The sequence below is a fragment of the Pan troglodytes genome, chromosome 8, assembly GCF_028858775.2.
Source record: "Pan troglodytes isolate AG18354 chromosome 8, NHGRI_mPanTro3-v2.0_pri, whole genome shotgun sequence".
In the NCBI taxonomy this organism is placed as follows: Eukaryota; Metazoa; Chordata; class Mammalia; order Primates; family Hominidae; genus Pan; species Pan troglodytes.
In genome coordinates, this window is record NC_072406.2 from 116,243,489 (window position 1) to 116,255,643 (window position 12,155).

Consider the following 12,155-nt stretch of genomic DNA (forward strand, 5'->3'; position numbering starts at 1 on the left):
AAAGCACAAAATTGAATTTTCTATTACAACATAAAAGAAATGTAGATTATGTCTCTAAAGTATGTTGTAATTTTCTTCTGAGATGGAGTCTCGCTCTGTTGCCCAGGCTGGAGTGCAGTGGCGTGGTCTCGGCTCACTGCAACCTCCACCTCCCGGGTTCACACCATTCTGCTGCCTCAGCCTCCCCAGTAGCTGGGACTACAGGCGCCTGCCACCACCCACCATGCCCGGCTAATTTATTTTTATTTTTATTTTTTATTTTTAGTAGAGATGGGGTTTCACCATGTTAGTCAAGATGGTCTCGATCTCCTGACCTCGTGATCCACATGCCTCGGCCTCCCAAAGTGCTGGGATTACAGGCGTGAGCCACCGTGTCTGGCCAAAATATGTTGTAATTTACAAATGATACAAGGCTTGGAAAAAGCTCTAACAATTTGTCTTGTTCTCATTGGTGAAGCAGAGAATAATCTAAATACTCTCGTAATTTTTTTCTGATTATGAAAGAAATGCTTACTGAAGAAAATGAGAAACAGAAGAGCATAAAGATAAAAATTACCCATAATCTCATAACTTTTCTGACAGTTTCATAAAATTAGAAATGCTAGTTTGGCAAAGACTTTCTTTTTAAGACTTTCTATACCATAACTATGAAAATATCTTTGATCCAACTCAGATTAAATGAGTAAAATAGATCTTGAATACTTTCTGACTTCAAGTCTTGTTTATTCTTGAATAAAAACAGCAATTCATGGTATTTTACACATTTATTCATGCAGGACAAAAATTTGTATACAATTAAGGCTAAAATTAAACAATTTTTTATCTAAAACATGCAACTCAGAGGACATGCTACTTCAATTTCCCAGTAAGAAAGAAAAGGAAATCATTTTACCCAAATGAAATGATTTTTTAAATGATTGATTTGGCCTTGTGTTTTCCTGCCAGCGTTTTTACATTGGAACAAGAGCAGGAAATGTTTTCATTCTTAATCTTTCAACTTCAGTCTGTAGTATTGAAATCTGTTCAGCTTGTTGTTTTGAAATATTTGTTAACTTCTGCTGTTGCATCATGTTTTCATACCGTTCTTTGACAATCTTTTCACAAGTCAGTTTAGACCCTATCCCAAAAATGAATAAAGGAATTCGATTATTTATCAATACTTTCAAATACAGAAGCAGCACTCAGAATCATACATGTGGAAGAAATGCTGGTAGCAAAAAGGCATATGCACTTATATGTTTACGGCAGCACTATCACAAAAGCAAAGACATGGAGTCACCCTAGGTGCCCCATCAACAGTGGACTGGATAAAGAAAATGTGGTACATATACACCATGGGACACTACACAGCCATAAAAAAAAGAATGAAATAATGTCCTTTGCAGCAACATGGATGTAGCTGGAAGCCATTATCCTAAGCAAATTAACACAGGAACAGAAAACCAAATACCACATGTTCTCACTTATAAATGGGAGCTAAACAGTGGATACTCATGGACATAAAGATGGTAACAGGAAACACGTGGAGGCCAGGTGTGGTGGCTCACACCTGTAATCCCAGCAGTTTGGTTAGCTGAGGTGGGCGGATCACTTGAGCTCAGGAGTTCGAGGCCAGCCTGGCCAACATGGCAAAACCTACTCTCTACAAAACATACAAAAATTAGCCGGGCATGGTGGTTCCTGCCTGTGGTCCCAGGCACCTGAGGGGGCTGAGGTGGGAGGATCAATTGAGCCCAGGAGGTGGAGGTTGCATTGAGCCAAGATCATACCACTGCACTCCAGCTTGGGCAACAGAGGGACACCCTGTCTCAAAAAAAAAAAAAAAAAAAAAAAGAAAAGAAAAGAAACACTGGGGACTACTAGAGGGAGGAGGCAGGGAGGGAGGAAGGGCTGAAAAATTATGGGGTACTATGCTCAGTACCTGTGTGACGGAATCATTCCATACCCCAAACCTCAGCATCACACAATATACCTAAGTAACAAACTTGTACATGTACTCCCTGAATCTAAAATAAAAGTTGAAATTATTTTAAACAATGTATTTTTAAAGAAATGCTGATAGCTTTTTAACTATTGTATACATTTTAGGATTACTGATTACTTTTAAAGAAACCTACAGTTGGTTAAAGAAAAAAAAGCATGCTTACCCATTGCATTACAGATGTCTTTTCTCTCTGAGACAGCTACCAACTCTTCTCGTAGATTGCAGCTTAGGGCATAATTTGCTATATCTTTTTGATTGCTGAACTTTCCAAGTTTTTTGAGTAGTTTCTTGCAGTTTTCCACATTCTTTTTGTGCGTCTGAAATTTTTGTTCCCATGACACCCCACAAAATTAATTTTGAAAAATGTAATTTATCCTATAAAGACATTATTCTTATATTTTAAATACATTATCATCATTAAGATAACATCTTACCACCATATCTGTAGTGCCTGGCATAGTAGGCACTCGAGTTATTTGTTGAAAAGTAGAATGGTATGTTAATAACAACTTTTAGAAAAAACATTTTGTATATTCTTAAACTGAGAGAATATTTTAAAAGCTTGAGATTGCTTTGTTTCTAATATATGCTACATAATAAAAACTGACCATTTTTATTCAGTGATGATTAAATAAAACCTTTCCAATGCCAAGGAAAGACTACCAACACTCCTATTACATAAATCCTAACCTAATGTAAAATAGAAAATCCACTTACACTCAGATATGTCCCCAGGGGTTAATTCTAATATTAAAGGAAGTGATTAATTTTATTTCATTAGTTACAGTTGCAAAGATACTACTTAGGGACTTTTAATTACCTCATGAATACTAGTAAATAACCAAGATTTTATTAGGGTCTAGGTAAATTCATGATTTGAAACACTATTACTTTGCTCAAATGATTTACAACTGTTAGGATATAATAACCAATGTCTTTGAGACTTACCTTATCTAAAACAGCAATGGTTTGTTCCATTATTCCAATCTGAATACTAATCAGAGCCTCATAGTTTGGTTCATTTAGGTACTTTGAGATTAAAAAAAAAACATGTAAGGATATTTTTCTCTCTTTCAATAGATGACTTTATAAAGGTTGTTTTAGCTTTGAAAGTTACTGTTTTTCATAACAAATATCTATGCAAGTTAAGATTGATTTGGCTTGGCCAGGCGTGGTGGCGTACGCTTGTAATCCCAGCACTTTGGGAGGCTGAGGCAGGTGGATCACCTGAGGTCAGGAGTTCAAGACCAGCCTGACTAACATGGTAAAACCTTGTCTCTACTAAAAAATACAAAAAATTAGTTGGGCGTGGTGGCACATGCCTGTAATCCCAGCTGCTCGGGAGGGTGAGGCAGGAGAATTGCTTGAACCCAGGAGGTGGAGGTTGTAGTGAGCGGATATCACACCATTGCACTCCACCTGGGCAAAAAGAGCAAAACCCCATCTCAAAAAACAAAAAAAGATTGATTTGGCTTTTGTGCCATAATATTTCCCTGTATTTAGCCATCAATACATTCATGTACACTAATTATTACATCAAAGCACCAATTATTACAAATGCCTACTTTATTTTCTCATTCATTAATTCATTTATTCAACTCACCAAACATTTAAGTGTTCCACTTGAGTCCCACATTAACAAAGTCCTAGTTAAAGACACTGAGGGAGATACAAAGATAGATAACATGTCCTAGTCTTCATGGGAAAATGATCACATAGATATGATTGGTTCCCAGAAGCCATGTAGAGTGTCATGCTAATTCAAAGGTGGTTTGTAATGAGATGGAATTTCTCCAGGCTTGGGAAATCAAGAAAGGTTTTATGAAGGAGAAGGTGGTATTTAAACTAGACCTTGAAAAGTAGATTTGGGATGTACAAAAAAGGCAAACTAAGAATTGCTGCTGGGAGGTGAAAACTATAGAAATGGGGCATGGCTTGGAATCCACAGAACTTGGATTAGTTTGTAGAAGTGATCGTTGAAGTTAGAAAAACAGAGGACATCACCCAGGGAGAGATATGGAAAGAAACACAAACATAGCTAAGGGCAAAATCTTGAAGAACGGCTATATTGAAGTGTTAGAGGCAAAAGAGAATCCAGTAAAAGAGGCAGAGTGGTATGACATGTTGGAAGCAAAATTAATTTGGGGTGATGAAAGCCAAAGGAATGGGAAATTAAGATGGTTAAATGCTACAGAGAATTGAAGGACCACCGGGTTTGACAGGAAATCCTTAGCTCTGAGTAGAATGATTCTACTAAATGGGTCATGAAGAACTGGAGGCTGCAAATGTAAACTGTTGGAAGAAAAATAACTCACAGATATATTTTGAAACACTCCTGGCTTAGAATATGCTTGATATCACAGAGGCTTCTTATTAAATACTGGTTAAATGAATGAATACATTAATGAATAAAATTAAAACTATGTAGGGGGGTAGGGAGAATTTACCTTTTGACGATCTCTTGAAAAAAATAGCATCTGAATATCCCAAGCCTTCTGATTTAGATCTTCCCTTTCCATCTCCATTTTCTTATGTTCCCACTCAATCTGAAGTATTCTTTTGTGTACATCTTTACTTTCCATCATGCTAGCAACTTTCTTTTGTCCTTGAGTCTTTAAAAAAGTACATTAGATATCCATATAATATGATTCTGCATATAGAACATAGAATATTTGAGGCTGAATGCTATTTTTAGAAAATACTTGGATCACAGAGATAATTCTGTCTTCTTTTTAAGAAACAGACATTAAAAATGGCTTCTTGGGCAAAATCTGATCACTATAAAGCATGATAGTCACTAAACAGAAGGGATTATAAGATACATTTAAATAGCAGAGCCAATTTACTTTATATGTCAACAATTAGGCAGGAACTTTTTTTTTGCCATCACCCAATCTACCAACCTGTATGCATTTGTATCCCTATTCATTGTCCTCCCACCTGATGCTGGGTGTGGTGTCTCATGCCTGTAATCCCACCACCTTGGGAGGTTGAGGCAGGAGGAATGCTTAAGCTCAGGAGTTTGAGACCAGCCTAGGCAACAGAGCAAGACCTCAACTATACGGAAAATCAAAAAATTAGCCTGGAATAGTGGTACACGCCTGTGGTTCCAGCTACTCAGGAGGCTGAGGCAGGAGGATCACTTGAGCCCAGGAAGTCAAGGCTGCAGTGAGCCGTGTTCATGCCACTGCACTCCAGCCTGGGTGACAGAGCAAGACCCTGTCTCAAAAAAAGAAAGAAAGAAAATAGAAAAACAATAGTCAATGATGAAACCAAAAGTTGGTTCTTTTAAAAAATCAGCAAAATTGACAAACCTTTAGCTAGACTGACTAAGAAAAAAAAGGCTCAAATTGCTAAAATAAGAAATGAAATCAAGAATATTACTACCAATATTACAGAAATTAAAAGGATTATAAGAGAATACTATGAAAATTCTACACCAACAAATTAGGTAACTTAGATGAAACAGAAAATTCCTAGAAACACACAAACTATAAAAACCAATTCAAAAAGTAATAGAAAATTTTAATAGACCTAAAACAAGTAAATAATTGAATCAGTTATCAAAAACCTCCCAAAAAAGAAAAGCCCAGGACAAGAAGGCTTCACTGATGAATTCTATCAAACATTTAAAGAAAAATTACACCAATACTACTCAAATGCTTCCAAAAAATAGGAGAGGAGGGAACACTTTCTAATATATTATATGAGGCCAGCAGTACCTTGATACCAAAGCCAGAGAAAGACATCACAAGAAAATTACAGACCAATATCCCTTATGAATACATACACAAAGACAAAAACGTCCAATAAAATACTAGCAAACTGATTCCAGCAGCACATTGAAAGGATTATAACTATGACCAAGTGTCATTTATCCTAAGATTGCAAGAGTAGTCCGCACAATCAAACAATATAATATACCTCATTAACAGAACAAATTTAAAAACTCACATGATCATGTCAATTGATGTAGGAAAAAAATTGACAAAATCCAGCACACTTTAATGATAAAAAAATATATATGCAACAGACTTGGAATAAAAGGGAACTTCCTCAACATGATAATGGGAATTTACAGAAAACCCATCATAACTTCATACTCAATGATAAAAGACTGAAAGCTTTCCAACTAAGATCAGGAACGAGACAAGGATGTCCCACTTTTTGTCACTTTGATTCAACACTGTAATAAAAATTCTAGTCATGGCAATTAGGCAAGAAGAAGAAATAAAAGGCACTCAAACTGAAAAGATGTAAAACAATTTCTATTCACAGATTAATGAGTCTATATATATAGAGAAAGTCATATAGAATCCACAAAAACCCTACTAGAGATAATACATAAATTTGGCAAAGTTGCAGAGTATAAGATTAATATGCAAAAATCAGTTATATTTTTATACATCACCACTGAAAAATCTGGAAAAGAATTAATAAATCAATTCCATTTACAATAATATCAGAAAGAAAAAACCTAGAAATAAAGTTTATCTAAAAAGTGTGTGTACAAAGAAACCTACAAAATATTACTGAAAGAATATAAAGATTAAATAAATGGAAAGTCATCCTATGTTCTTGGATCAAAAGACTTAAGACAGTACTCCTCAAAGGAATCTATAGATTTAATGCAATCACTGCCAAAATTTCAATGGCTTTTTTTTTTTCAAATGGAAAAACCTGATCCTCAAATTCATATGAAGCTGCAAAGGATCATGAATAGCCAAAACAATATTGAAAACAAAAAGTTGGATGGCTAACATTTCCCTACTTCAAAGAAGAAAACAGGGACTGAGGCCAGGCACAGTGGCTCACGCCTGTAATCCCAGCACTTTGGGAGGCTAAGGCAGGCAGATCACCTGAGGTCAGGAGTTTGAGACCAGCCTGGCCAACAAGGTGAAACCCTGTCTCTACTAAAAATACAAAAATTAGCTGGGCATGGTGGTGGGCGCCTGTAAATCCTAGCTACTCAGGAGGCTGAGGCAGGAGAATCGCTTGAATCCGGGACGTGGAGGTTGCAGTGAGCCAAGATCATACCACTGCGCTCCAGCCTGGGAGACAGAGCGAGAATCCATTTCTCCATTTCAAAAAAAAAAAAAAAAAGAAGAAAAGAAAAGAAGAAAGAAAACAGGGATAAATCTTCATGACTTCAGATTTGATTCTTAGATATTTATTTATTTTATTTTATTTTATTTTATTTTATTTTATTTTATTTTATTTTTTGAGACAGAGTCTTACTCTGCCACCCAGGCTGGAGTGCAGTGGCGCCATCTCGCCTCACTGCAACCTCCGCCTCCTGAGTTCAAGTGAGTCTCCTGCCTCAGCCTCCTGAGTGGCTGGGATTACAGGTGCCTGCCACCATGCCCGGCTAATTTTTGTATTTTTAGTAGAGACGGGGTTTCACATCTTGGCCAGGCTGGTCTTAAACTCCTGACCTCAGGTGATCCCACCTCAGCCTCCCAAAGTGCTGGGATTACAGGCATGAGCCATCGCACACGGCCTGATTCTTAGATTTAACACCAAAAACATGAGACAATCCACAGAAGGGGATAAAATATTGGCAAATTATATAAGGGTTTAATATCCAGAACATATAAAAAACTCCTATAACTCAACAACAAAACCTAATTTGAAAATGGGCAAAAGACTTCAGTAGTCATTTGTCCAAAGATATACAAATGGTCAACAAGCATATGAAAAGATGCTCAATGTCATTAGTCATTAGAGAAATTTACATCAAGAATAAACCCACTAAGATGGCTGTAATTAAAAAGCAAGCAAGCAAACAACAAAAAAGAGAAACAATAACAAGTTTTGATAGGGACGTAGAGAAAGTGAAACCCACATACTTTGCTGGTGGGAATATGAAATGGTGCAGCTACTATGGAAAACAGTTTGCAGTGCCTCAATCAGTTAAACATACAATGACCATACGATCCAGCAATTCCACTTCTAGGTATATATCCCCAGAGAACTGAAAACAGGTTTTCAAAAACTTGTGCATGAACAGTTATAGGCACCACAATAGCCAAAAGGTGGAAATAGCCCAAATATTCACCAGCTGATGAATGGATAAACAAAATGTATATCCATAAAATGAAATATGATTTGGTCACAAAAGAAGAATGAAGACTGATACATGCTACAACACGGTTAAATCTTAAAAACATGCTAAGTGAAAGAAGCCAGAAAACAAAGGCCACATATTGTATGATTCCATTCATACAAAATACTAAGAATAGGCAAATCCATAGAGAAAATGCAGATTAGTGGTGTCCAGGGGCTAAGGGAAGAGGTGAATGGGGAATAATTGCTTAATGGGTGTGGGGTTTCCTTTTAGGATGATAAAAAATGTTCTGAGGCCGGGTGGGGTGCCTCACTCCTGTAATTCCAGCACTTTGGGAGGCTAAGGCAGGAGGATCGCTTGAGCCCAGGAGTTTGAGACCAGCCTGGGCAACATGGTGAAACCCCATCTCTACCAAAAAAATATAAAAATTAGCCAGGTGTGGTGGCACGTGCCTGTAATTCCAGCTACTGAGGTGGGAGAATGGCTTCAGTCTGGGAGGCGGAGGCTGCAGTGAGCTGAGATCATGCTCCGGCACTCCAGCCCAGATGACAGAGCCAGACCCTGTCTCAAAAAACAAAAAACAAAACAAAACAAAAATGTTCTGGAACTAGATAGCAGTACTAGCTGCACAACTTTGCGATGTATTAATTGCCACTGACTTGCACACTTTAAATGGTTAAAATAGTACATTTTATGTTATGTGTATTATACCACAATAAAAATATCTCTAAAAAACTAAGTTACAAAGCAATCAACACACCTAGATCAGAGATGACAGGTGTTAGAACTATCAGATGGGAAATTTAAAATAATTATGACTAATTTCCTTATAAAGAGTATAGCATGGAACAGTGGAGAAAAAGTAACTTTATAGTAAAGAAGCCTGACAAAACTCTACCTCAATTCAGGTGGTCAAGATTCAATAAACAGTGATGACACGTTGATAGCATGTATCCTTGAAATCATGTGCTGAGTGGGCATTTTACCTCTGTGGTCTCTTTCTCCATACTCCAGGTGAATAGTGATAAATACATCAGAGAAACCACAGTTGAGGGACATTCTACAAAATAACTGACTATTACTCTACAATAAACTGTCAAGGTCATCAAAAACAAGACAAAACTGAGAAACTGTCACTATCTAGAAAGAAATGACAACTGGCCGGTGGCACGGTGGCTCAGGCTTGTAATCCCAACACTTTGGGAGGCTGAGGTGGGCGGATCACCTGAGGTTGGTAGTTCGAGACCAGCCTGACCAACATGGAGAAACCCCGCCTCTACTAAAAATACAAAATTAGCCAAGTGTGGTGGCGCATGCCTGTAATCCCAGCTACTCGGGAGGCTGAGGCAGTAGAATCGCTTGAACCCAGAAGGTGGAGGTTGCAGTGACCTGAGATAGTGCCATTGCACACCAGCCTGGGCAATAAGAGCAAAGCTCAGTCTAAAAAGAAAAAAAAAAAAAAAAAAAAAGAAAGACATGACAACTAAATAAAATGCATCCTGATGAGATCCTGGAACAGAAAAATGACCTTAAGTAAAAACTAAGGAAAAGTGAATAAAGTTTGTACTTTAGTTAATAATAATGTGTCAATATTAGTTCAATAGTTGTGGCAAATGTACCATACTGATGGAAAATAATAAAATATAAGAAACTGGATAAGGGGTATATGAGAATTCTCTGTACTATCTTTACAACTTTTCTAAAACAAAAATTTTTGGAAAGGATAGACAACATGCATGAACAAATGGGGAATTTCAGCAGAGGGATGGAAAGTATAAGTTAAACAGAAATACTAAATGTAAGTCTATCTATCTGTCTATCTATCTATCTATCTACAATAATATGGTAACAGATATTTTGCCTTTGATGGGCTCATTATCAGACTAGACACAGCATAAGAATGAATGAACTTGAATATAGGGCAATAGTAATTACCCAAACTGAAACATAAAGAGAACAAAGAGTGAAAAACAATGAGTATGGAATATCTAAGAGATGTGGAACAGTATCAGACAATCTGACACGTGTATAATTGGAATCCCAGTAGAAAAAGAGAGAGCGAACGGGGCAGAAGAAATATTCAGAGATAATAAATAAGAATTTTCCAAAGATAATGACAAATATCAAATCACAGATTGAGGAAGCTCAGAGAACCTCAAGAATCTCACGCACACATGTGCATACCGCCCCCTATCCCCACCTGGACACATTGTGTTCAAACTGCTGAAAAACAAATAAAAAATCTCAAAGCCAGACACATTAAATTCAGATGAACAAAGATAAAAAATATAGCAGAAACCTTGTCAGAAACAATCTAGATGTTCAGAAGAAAATGAACATCTTTAAAATGAAAAGAGAGAGGGAGAGAACAAATGAACGAACCTGGCAATCCAGTGAATCTAGCAAAGTATCTTTCAACAATGAAGGTGATTAAAAACTTTTTCAGATAAAGAAAAATGGAGAGAATTCATTACTAGCAGGCTTGTACTTCAATTAAGTTAAAGGAAGCTCTTTAAGCAGAAGGTAAATGATACAAGATGGAAATTTGGATCTACACAATGAAATAAAGATCTTTTGAAATAGTGAAAATTAAGGTAAATAGAAAATACCTCTTTTCACATTTTTATTATTCTAAAAGATAATTGTCTAAAGCAAAAAATAATAGCAATATGTTTTGTGTTTATAGCATTTGTAAAAATAAAATGTACAGTAGCATTATCATCTAATTCCCAAATAGCACAAAATCCGCAAATATTTAGAAATTAAATAACACGCTTTTAAATAACCCATGAATCAAATAGGAAGTCACAACAGAAATTAGAAAATATGTAAAAGAAAATTCAAAGACAAAATATTAAAATTTGTAGAATACAGATAAAATAAAGCTTATAGGGAATTTTTTTTTAGGACTCAATTATACCTAAAGCTTATACAGAAATAACATTAAATGTTCATATTAGAAAAGAAGTAAGGTCTGAAATCAACTAACTAAGCTTATCTAAGATTATATTTGCCTGAGTAGGCTGGGCCTAAAAAAACGATGGCATACTAGAATGGACATTTAGCTCTGTGATCCTTCTTGAACCTTAGAATTATGGAGGGAGCTTTTAAAAAATACTCATCCTGGGGGTGGGGTCTAGGCACATTTATAGAGTTCTTCGAATGATTCTACAACCACAGTTAGGAAACCACTGACTTAATTGAATTAAAATTACTTATGAAAATGGGAGAATAATGTAAAATATTTGGTACAGCAGGCAATATGTTTTGTCTTTAAACAAGTATAATTGGCCAGGTGCAGTGGCTCCCGCCTGTTAATTCCAGCACTCTGGGAGGCCAGAGCAGGAGGATCACTTGAGCTCAGGAGTTTGAGAACAGCCTGGGCAACATATTAAGACTCTGTTTTTACAAAAAACTAATTTTAAAACAATTAGCTGGGTGTGGTGGTGTGAACCTGTACTCCCAGCTACTTGGGAGGTGAAGGTGGGAGGATCTATTGAGCCTAGCTAAGGGTTAAGGCTGCAGTGAGCCATGATTGTGCCACAAGACTCTAGCCTGAGTAACAAAGCAAGACCTGGAATTAAAATAAAAATAAAAAGTATAATTACCCGAATCACAGAATTCAAGTCTTCAATTATGTTCTTGTTGATGAGAATTGCATCAGAATACTCCAGTACTAGCTGGAAATTTTCCAGTTCTACTTGTCCTTGTTTAAGAAGAATTTGGATTGTCAAATTCAACTGGAATCTCACTTTCTCTTCCTGTAATCTGAATTGAAAAGTACTTCAAAGCAAGTAGTTGTAATATATTTCAAATTTCACCTATTATCTGAGAATATAAAAATCGAATCAGCTTAAGGAAAACATGCTGGAGATTAGTGTGGAGAATATTTTCCTGATGATGAGCTTTCCTAGAGGTCTCTCTGAAACCTCTTCCTATTGATGCAGAATTATACCTGGGTTGCTCAAAAAATGGTATGGACAGAAATACATTTATAGATTTTTACTTTAGGATTAAGAAAAGATTGTATAATTTTGACGGTAATAAAAGTAAAGTAAAAATGAAGAAAATAGAGACACTTTTAAATAACAAATCTGGCCAGGC

General features: G+C 36.4%; 1 protein-coding gene across 35 annotated transcripts in view; it reads right to left on the reverse strand.

The window, feature by feature from the left end:
* Nucleotides 1-749: 749 nt before the first annotated feature.
* The window catches only part of CFAP43 (cilia and flagella associated protein 43), a 102,557-nt gene continuing 91,151 nt past the window's right edge, over nt 750-12,155 (reverse strand). For 18 of the 35 annotated variants that reach the window (XM_054660515.2, XM_054660512.2, XM_054660509.2 and 15 more), the window contains 6 exons: nt 11,660-11,819; nt 4,432-4,596; nt 2,933-3,013; nt 2,148-2,301; nt 1,550-1,642; nt 750-1,117 (listed from right to left, as the gene is read on the reverse strand). In XM_054660515.2, coding sequence (XP_054516490.2) covers nt 951-1,117; nt 1,550-1,642; nt 2,148-2,301; nt 2,933-3,013; nt 4,432-4,596; nt 11,660-11,819 — 820 coding nt within the window. In that variant the 3' untranslated portion in view covers nt 750-950. Of the gene's footprint in view, nt 1,118-1,549; nt 1,643-2,147; nt 2,302-2,932; nt 3,014-4,431; nt 4,635-11,659; nt 11,820-12,155 lie in introns of all 35 variants that reach the window. The other 17 variants (XM_054660520.2, XM_054660516.2, XM_054660519.2 and 14 more) reach the window with 2 other exon arrangements.